The 19,711-nt window shown below is 57.3% G+C and overlaps 8 protein-coding genes across 8 annotated transcripts; 5 read left to right on the top strand and 3 right to left on the bottom strand.

Annotated features, from left to right (window-relative positions):
• Positions 1 to 377: 377 nt before the first annotated feature.
• Positions 378 to 2,206, top strand: B0H64DRAFT_374539 (major facilitator superfamily domain-containing protein; the record flags this gene model as incomplete). The annotated part of the gene is made up of 6 exons (XM_062802344.1): positions 378 to 614; positions 687 to 795; positions 858 to 1,405; positions 1,467 to 1,660; positions 1,722 to 1,833; positions 1,889 to 2,206. 6 exons carry the CDS (start codon positions 378 to 380, stop codon positions 2,204 to 2,206), a joined length of 1,518 nt encoding a protein of 505 aa, XP_062659969.1.
• Positions 2,207 to 3,882: 1,676 nt separating this feature from the next.
• On the bottom strand, positions 3,883 to 5,818 carry B0H64DRAFT_321478 (major facilitator superfamily domain-containing protein; the record flags this gene model as incomplete). Its single annotated transcript, XM_062800515.1, has 4 exons — positions 3,883 to 4,755; positions 4,848 to 5,183; positions 5,256 to 5,516; positions 5,591 to 5,818. 4 exons carry the CDS (start codon positions 5,816 to 5,818, stop codon positions 3,883 to 3,885), a joined length of 1,698 nt encoding a protein of 565 aa, XP_062659968.1.
• Positions 5,776 to 6,188, top strand: B0H64DRAFT_398296 (uncharacterized protein). The gene has a single exon (XM_062803942.1). It carries the CDS (start codon positions 5,918 to 5,920, stop codon positions 6,101 to 6,103), a length of 186 nt encoding a protein of 61 aa, XP_062659967.1. The 5' UTR covers positions 5,776 to 5,917; the 3' UTR covers positions 6,104 to 6,188.
• Positions 6,189 to 6,428: 240 nt separating this feature from the next.
• Positions 6,429 to 9,282, top strand: B0H64DRAFT_432990 (uncharacterized protein). The gene is made up of 4 exons (XM_062806027.1): positions 6,429 to 6,865; positions 6,930 to 6,957; positions 7,024 to 7,551; positions 7,613 to 9,282. Exons 1-4 carry the CDS (start codon positions 6,459 to 6,461, stop codon positions 9,008 to 9,010), a joined length of 2,361 nt encoding a protein of 786 aa, XP_062659966.1. The 5' UTR covers positions 6,429 to 6,458; the 3' UTR covers positions 9,011 to 9,282.
• Positions 9,283 to 9,553: 271 nt separating this feature from the next.
• On the top strand, positions 9,554 to 11,009 carry B0H64DRAFT_424824 (kinase-like domain-containing protein; the record flags this gene model as incomplete). The annotated part of the gene is made up of 5 exons (XM_062805665.1): positions 9,554 to 9,767; positions 9,911 to 10,129; positions 10,201 to 10,541; positions 10,613 to 10,775; positions 10,840 to 11,009. The coding sequence occupies 5 exons, from the start codon at positions 9,554 to 9,556 to the stop codon at positions 11,004 to 11,006; spliced, it is 1,104 nt and encodes a 367-aa protein (XP_062659965.1).
• A 1,047-nt stretch (positions 11,010 to 12,056) lies between these two features.
• On the bottom strand, positions 12,057 to 13,174 carry B0H64DRAFT_442763 (HPP family-domain-containing protein; the record flags this gene model as incomplete). Its single annotated transcript, XM_062806666.1, has 2 exons — positions 12,057 to 12,755; positions 12,890 to 13,174. 2 exons carry the CDS (start codon positions 13,172 to 13,174, stop codon positions 12,057 to 12,059), a joined length of 984 nt encoding a protein of 327 aa, XP_062659964.1.
• Positions 13,175 to 15,180: 2,006 nt separating this feature from the next.
• B0H64DRAFT_360774 (Indoleamine 2,3-dioxygenase) lies at positions 15,181 to 17,122 on the bottom strand (the record flags this gene model as incomplete). The annotated part of the gene is made up of 2 exons (XM_062801716.1): positions 16,363 to 17,122; positions 15,181 to 16,239 (listed from the first exon to the last, which is right to left on the bottom strand). The coding sequence occupies exons 1-2, from the start codon at positions 16,693 to 16,695 to the stop codon at positions 15,181 to 15,183; spliced, it is 1,392 nt and encodes a 463-aa protein (XP_062659963.1). The 5' UTR covers positions 16,696 to 17,122.
• A 328-nt stretch (positions 17,123 to 17,450) lies between these two features.
• On the top strand, positions 17,451 to 19,150 carry B0H64DRAFT_461604 (kynureninase 2; the record flags this gene model as incomplete). Its single annotated transcript, XM_062807512.1, has 5 exons — positions 17,451 to 17,641; positions 17,732 to 18,113; positions 18,205 to 18,916; positions 18,954 to 19,088; positions 19,119 to 19,150. The coding sequence occupies 5 exons, from the start codon at positions 17,451 to 17,453 to the stop codon at positions 19,148 to 19,150; spliced, it is 1,452 nt and encodes a 483-aa protein (XP_062659962.1).
• Positions 19,151 to 19,711: the final 561 nt, after the last annotated feature.

Genomic DNA, 19,711 nt, shown 5'->3' with positions numbered 1-19,711 from the left:
GCATCTTTGCCTTAAGTTCCTCCTTTAAACTTGCGCTGCTCTGGGCGTCGGTCCACGTTTCATCTGGCACTTTATGTTGGTGGTTGATCTTCTCCTTCCTTTCTGAATTTTTCCTTCGTTTCTCCCGTGTTCTCTCCGGCACTGCAACCCCGTGGCACCTGGCCAACTCTGCCGATCTCCCCCAGCCGTCCCCCGGGTTCCGTCCGTTCATCTTTGGTTTTGTCTGACCGAGATCTCCTTCTTGCTGTGCCCCCCCGGCTCCCACACCCTCGTCCTCACCCTTCCTTCCCGTCCATCTTGTCTTAAAAAATTAATTGTTGGCTTCCTCCCGCGAGGTCATTGCGCTCTTTCGGTTCCTAATCTTTCAGCCGCCCGCCATGTCGTCGACTTCGGACAAAAACAGCGCAAAGGACCGGGTTGACGTCAATGAGACGGTGTCCGTTGATGCTTCGGGCGAGTTGGATACTGCCTGGAAGTATCTCGACGCCAATCGGGATGCTGACACCGGCGAGCCAATTGATCTCACGGCCTTGCGCCGCAAGATCGATTGGCATATCGTGCCCTTGATGTTCCTGTGTTACACGCTGCAGTTTCTCGACAAGGTCATCCTCAACGTAAGAGGCTGGTTCCCCATCCCCCCCCCCCCCCCACCGGGCGGCGGCTAATACAGTACCACCTGCACGCAGTATGCCAATGTGATGGGCCTGCAGAAGGACCTGAATATGGGGGGCAACGACTTCTCGAATGTCGCAACATTCCTCTTCGTCGGTCTCCTGGTTTTTGAGATCCCCAACAGTAAGATAACCGTCGATTCCATGAGGATGGTATCACCGTGGTGCTGACCCTTCCTGCTCCAGTCTACTTCCTCCAGGCCGTCCCTGCCGCCAAATGGCTTGGTCTGAATGTCATCCTTTGGGGCACGGCCACTGCTTGCGGTGCTGCTGCCACCAGCTATCAGACGCTTCTTGTCTCTCGTGTCTTCTTGGGTATCTTCGAGGCCACCATTGCCCCGTCGCTGATGCTGATTAGCAGCCAGTGGTATACCAAGTCTGAGCAGGCTCCTCGCTTCTCGTTCTGGTACACCGGCTTGGGAATCGGGCAGATCGTCGGTGGCTTGGTGTCGTATGGCTTCCAGCACATTGGTGAAGGTGCCCAACTTGCCGGTTGGCGGATCATGTTTGTCGTTCTCGGAGTGGTCACCGTGGTCGTGGGTTCCTGCGTTGTGCTCTTCCTTCCCGACACACCGATGAAGGCGAAGTGGCTCTCTAGCAACGAAAAGGTGGCACTGCTGAAGCACGTCAGCGTCAACCAGACCGGTATCGAGAACCGCAAGTTCCGCGCCAAGGAGATTGTCGAGGCCCTAATAGACCCCCAGATCTACCTCTTGCTTCTCTCTGTTATTCTGGTAAGTGCTCGGCTACAAACGGCCAAGTTTCTGCGGCTTGCTGACTGGTATCTTTCTTTAGCTGTCCGTTTCTAGCGGTGTCATCACGACGTATTCCGCCACCCTTATCCGTGGACTTCAGTATGATTCGAAGCAATCTGCCCTGATGAACACCCCGTCGGGCGCCGTCAGCATTTTCTTCACCCTCTTTGTCGGCTTCGGTATTCGCATGCAATCCCATCGCTGGGCTTTCATCATTGCCTGCATCATCCCTGCGTAAGTGGCAGACTTGAGCAGCACACCTCCACGGGGCTCGTCGACTGACTTGACACACCAGAATCATTGGCGGCGCGTTGATGTCCTTCCTCCCCGTCACCAACAGGGCCGGTTGCTTGGCTGGCATCTACCTTGTTAACGCCGTCGTCGCGCCGCTGGCCATTTTCTACAACGTGGGTACTCCCTTGTTTGTTTCAGCGGGATTTCAGTCATTAACCTCTTTCGCAGTGGACCGTTGCCAACATTGGAGGCGGCACCAAGCGTGCCTTCGCCGCCGCCCTCATCAGCGGTTCATTCTCCCTCGGCAACATCATTGGTCCCCAGACCTTCCAGGCCAAGGATGCACCGGAGTACCGCCCCGCCAAGATTGCTGTTATGGGCACCCAGGCGGGCTGCGCCTTGACCACCTTCCTCCTCTTCCTGTACTATGTCTGGCAGAACAAGAAGCGCACCTCTGAGGGCGAGCAGGAGGACGCCTACATGTCACCCGAGGCGTGGTCCACCTTGACAGACAAGGAGAACAAGAAGTTCCGGTACGCGTATTAAGCGCGTTTGGATAGTGTATCATTGGTTATTGGATACTTGGAAAAGCACCGGGCGGCGTTGTTTTTGACATGGCTTCCCAGTTGCCATAGCCCGGTCACCGGCGTGTAATATTCTCTACCATGTAATAGATTTCACATAGCATCACTGGTAATGATAAATCCAACAAGGATCTGAATCTGAGACTGAGAAAAAGCAATGAAAGAAGAAAGACAAGTGGGTACGAAACACGATACTTGAAACGGTTGTTAGAGCGGGACGGATGTTTCGACGTCCGGGGTCCTACATGTGCATATTGTACATCATAGATACTGCATACCTACCTGCATATGTCGTTGCGTTCCTGGTTCGGCTCTCCCGGATCATCAGACCCGAGACGGAAGGGCCGATGGTGAATCTTGGTTCTGTTTTCTCTCACCCCCATTTTCGCCTTCGGTTCATATCAGAGTGGTATGGTAGTACAGACTTAGTCGATCCGGTGATACAAAACCACGGCAGTTGCCGGACCTGCTCATCCTTCCCGCTGGCACGGTTCAATCCTTTCGGACGCAACCCTGTAATCCCGGGTCTTTGCCGGCCGCAAATGTGCCGGGCCAGATCTGTGTTGTGCGACCACGCGCAAAAAAAACGGCGTGGGCGTTATGTGGCCCGATTAAAAGGGATGTGTAACGTGGTAACCGACCACACACACACCCCCTTTTCCTGCAGAAAGGGGGTGTGGGGCTGGATGTCACGTCTTGGGACCGGGCGATTGGGCTGGCTCGGTCGCTCGCTTGGGCGGCTGTGGGCGGCTGGCGTAGGGGCGGGCGTGCCTCAGGCTGGCTTGCTCGGAGTTGGTGCGGGTTTTATTTCATTTGGTGCGCTTGTGAGTTTTGTGAGGGAGGGAGTCGGCCCGATGGTCCTGGTCCTGGTTGGTGCGGGCGGGCTGGGGAGGGTTTGCACTGCGAATGCGATTTTTGAGGTTACTTGGTAGGCAGGAGGAAGGGTTTGTACATATACGGAGTTACGAGCTTATTTGCTGCGTTAGCTTTTGGTGGTGGTGAGGTGGTGAAAAGGGGTCTATCGTTCAATGTTGAGTCTGTGGAAAGGGGCGGGTTCTTCAGCTGCGTGATTCAGGTATTCGTTAACTAATTTACGGGAAGTTTGGCATGCTAAACTGGCATTTCTCTCGATATCGCGAGGCTTTGAAGCAAGTGCGTTGATCGGTCTACACCGAACGAGTAAGTGCCAGGAACATCAGTGAACGACGAACACGAAGTAAGACAACGCACCTGAAGTGTCACCATCGCTGCAGAGTCCTTTTTTCTTTCCATCACACGGAAGGTTGGCCCAGTAGGACTAGGCTTGGCAACCCTCATACTTGAGTGCTACAAACTATGGTTTGACAGTTGAGATCGTCCGATCAAGCCGAAATCGTCTTCAAGTTTCAGTGCATGTCAGACCACGGCAGGGACAGGTCACGGTAGACACAACCATCCCACGTTGAACACTGAGAAAGGGGCGGAGTGTTGTACCTAAGTGCTTTGTAACTATCAGCGGGTATTCTACTCTACATAAAATTTATTTCTATCCATTAGTAGCTGTACATGCTAACCCGTTTCCCAACTCCTAAGCAATCCACGGTTCATAGCACCCCCCCTAGTCGCTTTCTACTCTTCAACCCGGTCAGTCTAATCAAACTATTCCGCGACCCCGACCTTCTTTTCCTCGGCTGAATCCCCGGTTTCATCCGATCCCACCTGCGGCTTCTTCACGCTCAACCACTCCAGCGTACCCGTGCCCAGGATAGTCAAACACGTCACGATCATCCCGACCATAAACACCTGCCGCAGCGCCTCGTTATACTCAACCAGCGCCTCACCACGCACCTCCACAGGCAGCGCCTCGAGCAGCGCCGTGACGCCCCCCGACGTAACAAGCCCAACATTAAACCCCGGAAACCCATGCAGGCGCTGCACGAGCTGGTTGGTAAACACGTTCTGCCCAACCGACACAAAAACAGTCGACCCAACAAGCGAACCAAAGAACATCAGCGCCATGCCCATGGGCACATCATCCCTCGGCAGCGCCGCCTGCACCGCCAGATTCGGCGCCTGGAAACACGTGCCCAGCCCCAGGCCATACAGCACCTGATAGCCGATCCACTCCCCCGGACCCGACCCGACCCGCAGCGTCGTGAGCATCCCCGCGCCCACGGCGGCCACGCAGGTGCCCACGATCGCCAGCGGCGTGTAGTAGCCGACGCGGGCGTTGACGAACCCGCCCACGACCGACCCGACGACGATGGCTAGCATGACGGGCAGCAGGCGGATGCCCGAGTCGACGGCGGAGACGCCGTTGACGGCCTGGAACCAGATGGGCAGGAAGTAGATCAGGATGTAGTTGCCCGAGTTGATGCATACCGTGGCCCAGAGGGCGGAGATGACGCTGCGTTGGCGGATGATGCGGCCTGGGATGGTGGCGGTGGCGGGGAGGGTCGCTTGGATGGTGATGTAGCCGATGGTGAGGACGGCGGTGAGCGTGAGGAGCGCGATGATGCGGCTGTCGTTCCACTGGGCCGGGGAGGGGGGGGACTGTTAGTGTTGTGTTGTTGGGGGGAGTGGTAAGGGAAAGAAGGGGGGGGGAAGCTGGATGCTTAACTTACAGGGTATGTTGGACCACCCCACTGAAGTGCCAGCAGGAGACACACCACACCCGGTACGAGGACCGATGTCCCGAGGAGATCGAGCTGCAAGATCTTTTTGGTCAGGGGTAGCTTTGTCGACTCACGGTCGGGGACCTTGAGGAACAAGGCAACCACCACCATGGTCACGCCACCAATGGGGAGGTTGATGTAGAAACACCACCTCCAGGTAACGTTGGAGGTAAAAGCACCCCCGATTAGTGGGCCCACGATGGAGGCGATGCCAAAAAGGGCGCCGAACATGCCCTGGAACTTGGGACGCTGGTGAAGTGGGACGATGTAGATGATGGAGACGATCTGGAATACCTCGGTAAGCCTAAGGTACCTACGTAGTATGGGCAGAGAACGTTTCTGGAGGGGAAGACTCACGGTTCCGGCGAAGAGACCTGCAGCTCCAACTCCACAGATGGCTCGGCCGACGATAAACACCACCGAGTTGGGGGCCGCACCGCAGATGGCGGACCCAATTTCGAAGAGCAGCGTGCTAGCGAGGAAGACAGCCCTGACGGAGAAGACAGTGTAGACCTTGCCGAACAGCAGCTGGAAGGCGCAGGATGTGAGTAAGTATGAGCTGCCATACCAGCCGACGTCGTTGAGCGAGTTGAACTCATCGGAGATGGCGGGTATGGCCTGGTTGAAAGTGTATTGTTAGCATCAATCTGATAAATAAAGGTATCGCGAGCGATGAAGGTAGGTAGTCGTACCGTTGAGATGATGGTCCTGTCGAGAGCAACGAGAAACATGCTCAGCAGTACAGAGGTTATTAAAAGGACCTTGGTGGTCTTGTCCATCTCTATCAGCTCATCGTCATCCGATTTTGAGGGATCCGGGTTGGGAACATCGGATGTATCCTGGGCCTGTCCTGAATCCGACGACTCCTCAGTCTTGGGGTCGGCGTCGCTGGGCGTGGCCACGGAAGGGTGAGGTGCCATGGTGAGTGACAGGTGTGTGTTTCCTCTTTACACAGCAAATATTGGGTTGCTTAGGTAGGTAGCTTTAGTTGTTCCGTATGAGATTAGTAGTACTCCGTTATGAATACCGGTACAGGAACGAGAGGTGGTTGGGCTCTTTGCTCGCTGATGGCATTGGACTTGGCTCTGGCTGTTTTAAGGCTGTGCCGGAGACATGACTCGGTCCTTCCGCTACTAGTCATTTTCAATATTCGGGCTTTTGTAAACACGAAATTGGGAATGGTGTTGGTTGTCGGGAGTTGCTAACGTCCGGGGCTGAGCCGGGGGTTGCTCGGGGAAAGCTAAGTCCCGAACGAACGACGTACGCAAAACACAGTCAGATCAATACCCCTGGTTTGATGATTCAACTCTTCGACTAAGGTATTGTTTTTTGTTTGCCGTGCTTGACCAACCCGACTCAAGTAATTAACCCGGATACGTTCATTCTCAGGGTGTATGTACGACGTCGTGATAGAGTTAGGAGTCCACTTACAAGTTCCACGGTCACGACCGCGCGTGGGGTGAGCTTGCCCCTTATTGGACCACTCATCACTCCGGGGCCGAGTCAAGCTTTGCCAAGTCCCTCGGGAACGACAAACCCTCAACCGATGACATCGAAAGCATGCCGATAGATCACCGGACCGCACCAGAACGGGAACGCATGGCGGGAAAATCACAGCGTGTGTTGGCTTGCCAACTGTGCCAGCAGCGCAAGGTCAAGTGCGACCGAAAGTTCCCTTGCGCAAACTGCACCCGCGCAGGCACCCCTTGTGCCCCCGCTACCCTCGTCCCACGTCAACGACGACGCAGGTTCCCCGAGAGGGAACTACTCGCTCGCATCCGCCATTATGAAACACTGCTTCGTCAACACAATGTTCCATTCGATCCGTTGCACCCGCCTGCAGTCAACAGTGTCACTAGCGAGACCACAGACGACCTGTCTCGCATGGATACTAGCACCCCTGACACTCCGCGCACCACTCAGTCGGACGCGGCCACCCAGGAGAAGGCCACTAAACCAAGAACGACGTTTGTCACACTAGCCTCCCCCCTTACAGCTAGCTTAACCGAATTAGTGGCTGACTGTCTCCAGGAATCTGTGGCATGCCCTGAGTCAAGACGTAAGCGCATCCAGGCCGCCACCCAACCTTATGTGCAGTATGCAATAGGCTGATGTCCGTCTAAAGAACTCCGAGCTGGACGGTGGTAGTGAGAACGATCCGGACGATGACGAGAGGGACGGTCGATTTCTACGTGACGACGATGATATGGGCGACGTCATCAAGAATGTGTGGGATCGCACCTACAACAACGTCTCCGAAAGCAGTCACCATCTCCTCTTTGGCTCGCCGGTGAACACAATTGCCCTAACTACGTTGCATCCCGACCAGGGCAAGATTTTCCGGCTCTGGCAGATCTACCTGGACAACGTGAACCCTCTGTTGAAAGTCACCCACACGCCCAGCCTTCAGGGGCGCATTATTGACGCCATCAGCGATCTTTCAACCGTCACCCCACAGTTGGAGGCCCTACTCTTCGGTGTCTACTGTGCTGCTATCCTGAGCCTAGACGAGGACCACTGTCAAAGCCTATTTGGGTCGTTGAAGAAGGATCTCTTAGCAGGATACCAGTTTGCTTGCCGACAAGCACTGCTCAACTGCAACCTTTTGCAGTCAGACGACCATGATTGCCTTACCGCATTCTTTCTTTACCTGGTAACCGCCCCGTGGGACCCGTGCGAAGCTTGTTCGGCCATGTTCTAATTCACCCGGCCAGATTTCCCTGAAGCCAGGCGTGCACCCTCGGTCTCTATCTTCCATGCTAGCCGTCGCCATCCACATGGCGCAACGCATGGGCTATCACAAGGAGTCCATCAACAAAGGTCGCCCAGTTCTCGAGGCCGAGATGCGCCGTAGACTATGGTGGGCCCTAGTGATCTTCAACAGCCGCACCTGCGAGACGTACAACTACAGAACCAGTATCCTAGCCCCGACCTGGAACTGCAGCACGCCGCTCAACCTGAACGACTTTGAGCTCCTTCCGGACATGAAAACCGCCCCCGTCGTCCACGACAAGCCCACCGAGGCGCTGTTCGTGCTCGCCCGCAGCCAACTCAGCGATTTCATCCGCCACTGCGCCTTCCACCTCGACTTCACCGACCCCTATCTCGCCACTTTCACCGAGTCCAAGCACCACCACACCACCGACACCACCCACGGCAGCAGCGGCACCACCAACCAACCCGACAAGGAAGCAAGCGACCCACTCCACAAAATGCACCAAACCCTCGAACAAACCCTCCGCCACTGCGACCCCAACATCCCCCTACACTTCACCACCATCTGGACGGCGCGCGCCTTTCTCGCCCGCGGCCGCCTGCTCGAGCACTGCGCACGACGAGCCGCCGCACAGACCCCCCACACACCACCACACGGACTACCCTCGCAAAGGACACCACCACCACCCGCCCAATCCCCGGGGGGCGGCGACGAACCGCCCGTGATCACGCACGCGCTGGCGATGATGCGCTGCGACACGCGCCTGATGGCGTCGCCGCTGACGCACGGGTTCCGCTGGCATGTGGTCGCGCATTTTCCGTTTCTGGCGTACATCGCTGCGGCGGGGGCCATCGCTGCTGCAGGGAGTGGGGGTCTGGGGAAGGGTAAGGGTGATGGTGGGGTGGACAGGGACAGGGAGTGGGAGGCGGAGGTGTGGGAGGCGATGAGCGAGAACTACGAGGCGAGGGGGATGGATGCGGATTTTAGGGGGGGCGGGTATGAGCCGGTGTTTGGGCTGTTTGCGGGGGTGGTGTTGAGGGCGTGGGAGGCGGTTGTTAGGCGGGGTGGTGGTGCGGGTGAGGGGAGAGAGGTGCCGCGGATTGTGAGGGATCTGAAGGGGAAGATGGCGCTGATCCGGGCAGAGGGGCGGTTGGGTGGCGGTACTGGCGGTGGCGGTACTAGCGGTGGCGGGGTTCAAGTTGTGCGGACTGGGATGGATGGCGGGTTGGCGGGTGGTATGATGCCATCGATGAGCGTCGGGGAGAGCGCCGGTGGTCAGGCGTTCGTGGGGGCGGGTGATGGTGACTACGCTGTGGACATGATGTCAGGACAGGGCGGGTTGGCGTTTATGGAGATGGACCCGCTGTGGTCTACGGCGGACTGGGGTTTGATGTAGGGGCGGCAGGCTCTCCTCCTCGACTGGCTTTGCCCCTTCCTTTCGCGGGGCATTGCTTCCTATGTACATCCATATATCAACATGGATGTGCTTGCCGTCCGCAGGGCCAGGCCTTGCGTAGGGCTGGGATCGACCCCCCACTCTTTACCAAGCAGGCACACCCCGACCTTATGTAGTGTGTTCTAGATCTGTACGGGTATTCCCGAGTATGTCAAGATCAAGTAAAAGCCTGGAACCACCGCCAATAACCATCGCCAATATCGGCCCGGATCATTCTCCCATTCCATATGCTTCTAGATCCCAAAGTCCACGTCATGAATTGCCGTTCACCGAGCCCGAGGTCCGATTTGCCACTGCCCTTCATGCCTTGACACTTACTACGTCTTTTGACGCTGCCCTTCGTGCTTGCCTGGGCAGTTGACACCACACACCACACCTTCTGCGACCTCTCTGAAGACGTGAAGCAATACTGCAGTGTGCCAAAGAACACGCCCTTTCCGCATCAACTTCCTCACAGATATCAATCATTCCATCATCCTTACCATGGTCGACGTTTCGTGCTTCAAACGGTCCAAGCTCCTGCGTTCGGAGGAACAAATCGGACGCTATCGACCAGGCGGCTTCCATCCCGTCAAGATCGGCGACACCTTCCATTGCGGTCGCTACGAGGTCTGTCACAAATTGGGTTGGGGCGGCTTCTCGACCGTGTGGCTCGCGAGAGATCAACAGTATGTTACGTTGGTCCTTATCCGTGCAAGTTCAACTCATCCACAGTACATGTACCTATTGACACCGACATCAGTTTGAATCGGTGGGTCTCCATCAAGATCACCGCGGCCAAGGACATCGGGATCTCGCGAGAGCTGGCAGCCCATCAGAAGTTACGCCAAGCCCACGCAGCCCACCTCGTCGTCGAGCTTCTCGATGCGTTCCTTCACCAGGGACCCAACGGGGACCACCAATGTCTAGTCTTCGAGCTACTTGGGCCGGCGGTCGATTCCGTGGTCTTTGACCACCATCACGGCGGAGACCGTCTGGACGCAGATACCATCCTTCGCATCACCAGGCGGCTCCTGCAAGCGGTATCGGCTATGCACCGAGCAGGCTATGCACACGGAGGTTCGTCGCGCCCGCCGGGCATCCAGGACGGAAGGAATTCCATACTAACTATCATTTCCCCCTCGTAACAGATATCAGCGGTGCCAACGTGGCTTTCACGACTAGCCGGCTGGCCACACTGTCCCTCGACGATCTACTCAAGGTTATTGGGGCACCCAAGACGGAAAAGCTCGTCCGCCGCGACGGGGAGCCCCTCGCCCCTGGCCTCCCAGAGCAGTTAGTCCAAGAGGCCAGGTGGGATGACTGGAGCGACGAAGACGAGGAGGACATCCGGCTTATCGACCTTGGCGAATCCTTCCCTCATGCGACACCACCTGCCAAGCTTGCGGAGCCGTGGGGATTACAGTCCCCCGAGGGAATATTTACCGGGAAATTCGACCACAGGGTCGATCTGTGGCGGGCCGGCTGCACGGTAACGTTCCCTGGGCTCGTTGTGCTAGCTACCTAGTGTTGTACGACCAGAAGCTAACGTGATCTCGACAGATATACTTCTTGGTGATGGCCTTGATTCCCTTCAACCACCTTGGGGACATGAACGCGTTGGTAGGGCAGATGATTCATTTCGTCGAGGACCTGCCCGCCGAATGGCGACCCCAATGGGAGTGCATGAAGCAAGCCGCCACGAGAAGCTGGGACCACATTCCAGGTATGTATGATCCATTGTCATATTTCCCAGCAGGGCAGACTATCTAACGGGAGAACGACTCTAGCCCAGATGCCGGCGCAGTCCAAGCTGGAGGAAACATTCACCAAGAAGGTGACAGAGCCGGGGTTGGCGCCACTTCTGCCTGTTATTAGCGGGCTGATGCGGTTTCGACCCCGGGATCGTATCTCGGCGGACGAGGCGCTGGCGTTGTTGGATGGGCATGGGACGTAGTGCCCAGGGGGGGGGGGGGGGGGGGGGGGTTGGCTTCGGCGTTGTATGTAGCGTTGTATTTAGCGTTGTATTTAGCGTTGTCTTTGGCGTCGTCATTGACGCCCCGTTTCGTGTTGTCGACTTCGACTTCCTGTTTCGCTTCGTCGCCTTGGCTGTCCCGCTTCCGCCTTAGCGGTCCCCCTCTCTGCCGCCCCCGCCGTCCGCTTGCCGTTGTCGACTTCTTCTTCGGCGCGGGCTGCTTAACCGGCCGCTGCCCAACCTCGCCCTCGGCGGCCCGGCATTCCCTCGGCATTCGGGATCCCACAGTAAAATTTCAAGCCCCACCCGCCTCCTCTGCCCCCGAATAGGCAACCACACTCCTTCCATCTTGTTCTGTTCTGGTAAGACGACCCCTCTCGGGAATTACACTCTCCCAACCGGAACCACGCATGTCAGGTGATCATCGTCACATCTTGCTCCCCTCGGAAAAGAGAAAGTGTCGGGTCACACTGGCTGCTACTGTCCATCAACAGCAAATCCGGGTTTGGCACGGGTCTATCGTTTGATATGCTGTGACCTAACACAGCTGGTGCACAGCTATATACGCTACCCTCCCGTCCCGGCCGCGTGTGTTGTTTCGGGCCGCGTTGCATGGTGGTGGGATACATCCCGGGTAACCCAGACCCGCGGAACCGGGAGGTGTGTTGTGCTGTGATACCGGGTCGTGCCCGTAAGCGTGGTGGTGTGCCACACCTCCTGGTGCGGGATGCTTTGTTTGGTGCGGAGAGTTTTTGAGTTTGCTTTTGGCGCGTGGCTGGAGGGTGGGTAAGCCATGTGACGTCGTACAGCAGGCGGCTGGTGATCGAGTGTCGGGAAGGGGTGGATGGGGTGGATGGCTGACATCGTGGGAGGGATCTGGGTAAGACCGAAAGGGATGGAGGTCGGATGTCGGATGTCGACTGGGCTGCTCACGACCACAGGGTCCAACAACACAGCACAGTAGATCGCACCGTAAAGTGCATCATAAACATCGTAATCATTAAAACTCTACTACTAGCGTCTACCCTTCTATCACAACCTCTCACTAAGCATCTCCAGCGACAAAACCTCCTCTGGTCTAAGGCTCAACCCGTCCGGTATCTGCACCCGTCCACGCCGGATCACAATCTCCCCACCACGCCCACTCATCACCGACACCGTCTGCATCAACTCCCCACCCACCTCCGGCTCACCGCCAGAGGAACTCCCACTCGACTCCTCATCCCGCGGCTTCCCCTGGCCGTGTACCACCCCGCCACCCTTCTCCCCAGCAGCACCCCCCTCCCCACACCCCCCTTGCCCACAACCACCCCCTTCCTGCCGCCGCCGCCGCCAATACCCCCCCGTCTCATTCGGACTCCACCAATAATACGGAAACCGCCTTTGCACATTATTCACCAGCATCGCCACCGCCACCATCAGACAACACCCCAACAACAACGGCAAGAACAAAAACCACCCCAGATCCGCCAGCCGCGGATCCAGCACCGCCATCAGCGCCGTCGCGCCCGCCGGCGGGTGCACCGTGCCCGTGAGCGCCATGAGCGCGGTGGCACACGCGCAGGCGAGGGACGCGCCCAGCCACCGGATGGCTTCGAAGTGCGGGGATAAGGCGAGGAGCTTGCAGATGGCGATGCCGGTGAGGGCGGAGACGGCTTGGCCGAGGATGGCGTTGCGGGGCTGGGCGAGCGGGGATTCGATGGCGTAGAAGTCGAGGACGGCGGCCGCGCCCTGTGGTGAGGGGGGAGGGGGGTTGTTAGTTAGCGTTGAGAGGGGGGGGGGTTGTGGTTTCTTTTCTTTCGGGGGATGGAGGGGTTGGAAAATGGACGGGGGGAGGGGGGAGAGAAACCGCAGGGAAAACGTACAAAACTCCCGATGATGGTGGGCACGCCCTGGGCCTGGAAGGACGGCACGGCTAGCGCAACGGCGCCGATGATGGCCAGGCTGGAAAACACGCCGATGACGGCCCAGAAGATCATGGCCAGGTTGCCCAACGGGTGCGCCGGCGGGTGGGTGCGGTACCCGAGGAAGTGGGCGATGGGGGCGGGCATCAAGGGCAGAGCGGACGGCGGGAAGAAGGGGTTGATGTGCTTGTCGATGTCGAAGTGCCACCGGGATGGCCCCCCGCGGGCCTGGTTGGGCGGTATCATTGTCGTGTTTTCGTCCCCTTTTGCTGTGTATCCAAGGTGTTTTCCAAAACAATGGACAATGGTGCTGAACGACCTCGGAAATGTCGATGACGTGTGTTCAGAACATTAGAGTGCGTTGGGGGAGTTGGATGTTGAGATGGATGCCGGGATGGGGATTCCGGAGGGACGGACTGATGAAATGCCGAATCAATCAACACCAAATATGTACGAGAGAACCTAAATTAAAGCCGTTGACGCCAAGTTACGGCAAGAGCAATGTTACCCAATGTCGAGAGGGTGTTGTTTGCTCAAGCGAAGCGAGTGTCGTTTGGATCCCGAGTCGTCTGTTTCTGCCCTTCCACCAGAGGGAAACAACCCCGAAGATGGGAATTAAGTAAAGATGGGAAATTGGTTTTTAAATATGGCTTGGCCCCCGGCATCTCGATTTAATCCCGAATGATGGCCCAAGCCATCCTTGGATGTTGCCATCCGGCGGCGCGGTGGCACGACCGCATCGAAGTGGCAGAAGAAATGGGCAGTCGGTGCTGCTGTGGCTCCGAAGTCTGAGGGTGTGTGCCCAGGCGTGCCGGGAAACAGCCAAAACTCGTGACAAAGGGTTAGCAGCTGTGAACCAACGGCAGCCCCAGGATTTACGTCAGATTTGCTAAGAGAAATTCCCGATCTGGTATAGCGCCGGGAACGTGCAGCGCCAGGAACCTTGGGGTCCCGAGATCCCTGGAAGGTTGGGTTGTGTGAGGCGAGGGGATTTCCGCGGAGAGGACCGAATTTAGAAACCTGCCGCTTCTTTTTGACCGTTTCATGTCGTTGTTGCGCGGAAAAAGGAGGCTTGGAGATGGTCTTCTGGAAGGCACGAGCATGCAAGATCGCGATCGTTCCCGGTTGCTGGGCGGGATCCACTTAGCACCAGTTCTCGGGAGCTCTTGCACTTCTCGACATTGCCGGCCGGATCGGGCCTGCTTGCTTTCCCACCTTCCCGCGTCGATCCTGATGCAAGCTCCCATGGCAGCATGGGCTTGGAAATGCGGAGTTGGCTGCACTCGAGACGCACTGCCGCTTGCGCCAGAGCTGTGAGAAAAATGAGTTCCACTCCACAAAAGCTTGACTTTTTCGGCGGGAAAGGACTTCCGAGGAGCTTCATGTTCACGGGTTCTTTTTTTGTTTGTATTTCCGACTCACCGCTCGCTTTTTTCTCGCTATTTTCACCTCTTTGGAATATCCCAATACCAATCTGAGCCTGGGTTGAGGCATGCAGAAGTTCATCGGGCCGCTGATTCGTCGGGGTTTGCGGAACAGTTACGGTGCATGCTCGGCATGGTGGCTCCATAGAGTCCGCACGCCGAAACGCGAGAAATGGCGCGAGGGAAAAGGGTTACAGCAGGAATCCCGACAGCAGATATCTCCCCGATCCCTGACATAATCACTGCTTATTGTGCGCCGAGTAATACGCAGTTGGTGTTCTGGAGGTTGTGGTTTCTGCGCGGGATCATGACCCGGCGCATCCGGCCTGAACACGACATCGAAGAAATAGGACAAGACGCCGAACAACACAGCTGCTCCTGGCATCATGGTGTTGACATGATGACGAGAGCCACGCGTAACGAGCCAGCCGGGCGTTCCGTCTCCCGGCACCGAGAAGCCGAGGAGAAGCTCGAGAGGTGATTCTTCTGCTTTGAGAAGCGTAGGTACCGACCGCGGTGGCCCTCCTCAGGATTTATCCAATTAATGATAGGTTCTACGGGGACAAAGCGTACCCACCGAGTTGCAGAGGCTCAACCAAGACGTCCCGAGACCTCAATATCTGACAGCCGTTAGTCAGTCCCAACCGGGGATGGCGAGGTTACCTTTGTCCACGGATGTACGATAGATTTTGTGGAGGGACATCACGGCGGCGAGGGCAATGGAATGCCTGGCGATAACTGAGAGTGGCTGTATGCTTCTCTAATTTGCTAACCTTAGGCGCCGGCAACTTATAGATGACTATAGCCTCATTCGTCCATCCACAACTATCACCGAACTTGTAGCTGCCCGGCCTGGAACGTTTCATCCCGCGATTGCTTCAAGAACGGCAACAATGCCGTCCCTCCGGTGCCCGTTAGCTCTCCCTTGACCGTGGGCTCCGCCTCTTTTCCTTTCGAGGAGGGCAAACCCTTCAACCGCGATGAAGCCGTCGCCAAATTTACCCCCTGATTCCCGTTTGGCTGCCTCGACGGGATGATGATATACCGCGTCACCATCTGCAAATGCTTGTTCCTGAACTCCGCTAGCGCCCTCGTCGCCCCTTCAAACGCCTCCCGCACCGCCGTCCGCTCCTCCCTCGACGCCCCTCCCCCATCCGCCAACAAATCCCCCACCGCCTTCTTCATCCCCCCCGGATACCTCCTCGCCACATCCTCCAGAAACCGTCGATGCGGCTCCGGCATATACCTCCTCACCTCCTCGTGAAAACTCATCCCACCCCCCTTCTGCCCCGACCCAACACCATCCGGACTGCTATTCCCCATCGCCTTATGCTCCACCCCCAACACCACATCCAAAAACTGCACCAGCGAGCTCTGCCCATTACTCCCCCCCCTCAACTGCCGCCACTCCCCCTTCCCCCCCTGCCCTTCATCATAAAACACCCCCCTCGGCAGGCCCGCCGCCCCCATATTCTTACTCCCCGCCAAAAACGGCCTAATCCGATGATAAAACACGCCCGGATCACACCGCTCATCCATCCTCTCCAACAAGCCACCCAGCTCCCCAATCCCCGCCGCCAGCTCCCGCAACCCACCCGCCACCGCCCCACAATCCCGCCGCGTTGTCGCGGCCTCCAGCGCCCGCAGCATCGCCGGGACCAGGTAGGCGCCGCGCGCCTCCATGGCGACCGAGACCATGTAGAACCAGGACTCGTCGGGGGTGCCGGTGAAGGTGTGCTGGGCGTGGAGGGTGTCGAGGTTGGCTGGGAGGGAGGTGGGTGGGTGCTGGAAGTTCCAGAGGTTGACGCAGGCGTAGGTGGCGACGGGGGGCATGCCCAGGTGGTGGGAGATGGTGAGGAGGGGGAGGGTTAGGGGGGGTGGGAGGATCTGTTGGGAGAAGGGGGGTTAGTAGGGGGCGTCTTTTGTGTTTGTTTTGGGTTGGTCTTTTCGGCTGGGTTGAGCGAAGGGGAAGAGGGGGGGGGGGGGGGTGGAGTATGGAAGGGAGCATACCTCGGCTGCGGTCTCGCCGCCCCAGATGTAGCCGTGTGTGAGGAAGGCTAGGACCACGCAGGCTCGTCGCCATTCTGGTTCTGTTGTGAGGCGGTCGGTGGAGAGGATGGGCAGCTGGTCGACCTGGTGGCGTAGTGTTTGCTGTGCGATGGATGTAGAGAGAGATTCGACTAGAGACTCCCACGGCGCGTAGTAGGGGTCTGGTAGCCTCCTTAGCGGTGCCTCCTCGGGGAGGAAGCCGTTGGAGGTAATACCGTAGTCTGTTAGTGACACGGGCGGTGTGTCGGTGTGGACGCCCTTGCTCGGGAAGACTGGCGTTTCTAAAGGTGACATGGCGAGTTGTGATGGCTTAAGAAGAGTAAAGAGACCAAGTGTGATATCCTAGACTGGCTTGTGATGGATTTGTTGGAGTTGAGAATTACACAAACAAAAAGATCATGGAACTATGTCAAGGCGAAACTTAGATCGCGGGTGCTAGAAGTATTCATCATCACAGCCAAGCTATCCGCTCCGTGACGCCCTCGTGTTCCGTTGTTTACCGCCATGTTGGGGCGGCTCATCCGCCATCGCCTGATGTCATATCCGCACGTGGACGTGACTGGAACGGAGCGTAAACGGACGAGGTTACCGAACAAGGGTTTGTTCTACCCCTGAAGCCCACCGTGCCGAGCGTTGAAGGAAAGCCGGAGAGAGTTCATGACCCACTCCAACGGCCACCTTACCAGTCATGATCGGGAAGGCACCGAATGGTATCTGTAACATAATAGGCTTGGATATCATTGACTTGCCTATTTCCAAGTTGGCGGCCGAAAAGAGTGGATTTACAAGGCGCAGTGTGGGCCGGCCGGAACGGAGAACGGAAGACGGAAGACGGAACGGAAGTCGGCGGATGCGGAAAGTGGGTCCCCGGGATTAGCCGGGACCCACCCGGAGCGGCCTCGGAGGAAAACCGGAGTCGGGCTCGGGGGCTCAGGGGTAGTAAACAGACGGCGGTGGTATGTTATAAAGTATCTCGATGATTGCAGGCTGGGTGTGAATTCTAGTAACTTTGAGAACGGCACACAATCCTCGCTCTAATCTTTCGCATAATGGACGTTGAATACCAATCCTTCATCAAGACCCTCCGGGCTGGGCAAAAGCCCGAGTTTCCGGCTCACGCAAAGTCTATCGAGTATGCAAGACAACTTGATGCTCAAGATAAGTTGAGTTATCTCCGAGACGACTTCAACATCCCAACCAAGGATTCGCTGCGGAAGAAGGCCCTGAATGCTGCCGGCAAGTGATCCCCTGACGATATCGAGGCTGCATTTCCCCGTCTAATTCATGCTTCAGGGGAAGCAAAACAACAGAAATTGCTCAATGGTGTTAGCACTGCTGCAAAGCAAAACGGAACTAAGCATACGAATGGTGACTCGATGGACGAAACCTCCATTTACTTCGTCGGCAACTCCCTCGGCGCCCAGCCAAAATGCATCCGGCAATACATCGACGCACATCTAGAGACGTGGGCATCCATTGGTGTCAACGGCCACTTCACCTCTTTCGATAACTCGCCCCTGGCCTCTTGGCAAGACATGGCGGCAGCCTGCGCAGCAGAGTCGGTCGACCTCGTCGGCGCCAAGTCAGCCAGCGAGATCATCTACATGAACACGCTCACGGTGAACCTCCACCTGATGATGGCCAGCTTCTACCGCCCAACCGCAAAGCGGCACAAGATCATCGCCGAGTGGAAGCCCTTCCCCAGCGATTCCGTACGTTCCCCCCTTTCCTAACCCACCACTAACCACCACCACCACCACCACTACCACTACCACTCACTAACCCCCATCCCCCCCCCAACAGTACGCAATCGCCTCCCAACTGCAATGGCACGGCCTCAGCCCCTCCACCTCCCTAATCGAAATCCACCCCCCCAACCCCACCACCAGCCTCTCCCTTTCCACAGCCCACATCCTCTCCCTCATCGACGCCCACGCCGACAGCACCGCGCTGCTCCTCCTCCCGGGCATCCAGTACTACACCGGCCAGCTGTTCGACATCGCCCGCATCACACAGCACGCGCGTGCGAAGGGAATTGTGGTCGGCTGGGACCTGGCGCATGCGGTGGGGAACGTGGAGATGCAGTTGCATGAGTGGGGGGTGGATTTTGCGGTGTGGTGTACGTATAAGTATTTGAATGCCGGGCCGGGGGCGGTGGGGGGGGTGTTTGTGCATGAGCGGCATCATCATCATCATCATGTGGGTGGGAATGTGGGTGATGTGGAAGAGGCGACGGGGCTGGGGTATCGGCATCGGTTGGCGGGCTGGTATGGGGCGGATAAACAGGTGCGGTTTGAGATGGAGAAGGTGTTCCGTCCTGCGGAGGGTGCCGCGGGGTGGCAGGTGTCGAATCCGAGCGTGGTGGATCTGGCGTGTGTACGGGCGGCCCTGGGGGTGTTTGGGCGGGTGGGGATGCGGGCGCTGAGGGATAAGGCGGTGGTGTTGACGGGGTATTTGGAGTGGTTGTTGTTGGGGCTGCTAGAGGAGGGGGTGGGGAGGGGGGGGGGATGGGGAGGTGGCGTTTCGGGTTCTCACGCCTGGGAATCCCGGAGAGAGGGGGTCGCAGCTGAGTTTGTTATTGAAAGGGGGGTTGTTGGAGAGGGTGAGTCGAGAACTGGCTGATGGCGGGGTTGTGGTGGATGTGAGGAAGCCAGATGTTATTCGGGTCGCACCGGTGCCTATGTATTGTAGGTTTGAGGACGTTTGGGGTTTCATAGCGGTGTTTAAGAGGGCGCTAGAACAGGCATGATAGACGTGGTAATAAACAAACGGCTGGGATACCATACCTACTAGTACTCGAGCCGACCTCCCCCGCTATAAACCAATCTCGCTCGTTGTTCCCTACTGCTAAAGAAGATGAGATATAGGTACCTACCTACGTAGCTAAGGTAGTAAGCTCTTTGAGTTTAGATCATGACGCCGGGTTATCCTTCCGGATGGGCCCAGCACGGCTGCTGTTACACAACCGAGGGGTTGACAGCACGACTTGGAAGCCAAATAATAGTCCATTGGTCCCTTCAACTAACATAAAAGAGAGTTCCTGAAGCCCATTCGCCCAACACGAGAGTTAGGTGCCCAGATCAGGCCAAGGCCATTGCGCCGCCACCATGCAAGCTCTCCGCCCGCTCTCCGCCGCCGAGAAGAATCTGGCGAGGGGATCCGACGACTGTGATGCGGCTCTGGCTGCCTGGCACTACAATCCAAAGTTTTGTTAAGAAACACAGGTTTCCGAAGATGACCGTTTCGTTAATGGCGGCCTTGAGCGCCACTCCATCTTCAATGGCAAGTGATGCGCACAGCGTTCTGTCCT

The sequence above is a fragment of the Chaetomium fimeti genome (genome assembly GCF_033439085.1).
Source record: "Chaetomium fimeti strain CBS 168.71 chromosome Unknown B0H64scaffold_4, whole genome shotgun sequence".
NCBI lineage: Eukaryota > Fungi > Ascomycota > Sordariomycetes > Sordariales > Chaetomiaceae > Chaetomium > Chaetomium fimeti.
This window is presented reverse-complemented; position numbering and strand designations above follow the sequence as displayed.

Bases quoted from the DNA above. Each gene is read 5' to 3' on its own strand.
- B0H64DRAFT_398296 (XM_062803942.1), top strand. From the start codon at position 5,918: ATGAATACCGGTACAGGAACGAGAGGTGGTTGGGCTCTTTGCTCGCTG.
- B0H64DRAFT_432990 (XM_062806027.1), top strand. From the start codon at position 6,459: ATGCCGATAGATCACCGGACCGCACCAGAACGGGAACGCATGGCGGGA. The intron at 6,866-6,929 runs GTTTGTCACACT...GACTGTCTCCAG, and splicing joins GCCACTAAACCAAGAACGAC to GAATCTGTGGCATGCCCTGA. The intron at 7,552-7,612 runs GTAACCGCCCCG...TCACCCGGCCAG, and splicing joins CCGCATTCTTTCTTTACCTG to ATTTCCCTGAAGCCAGGCGT.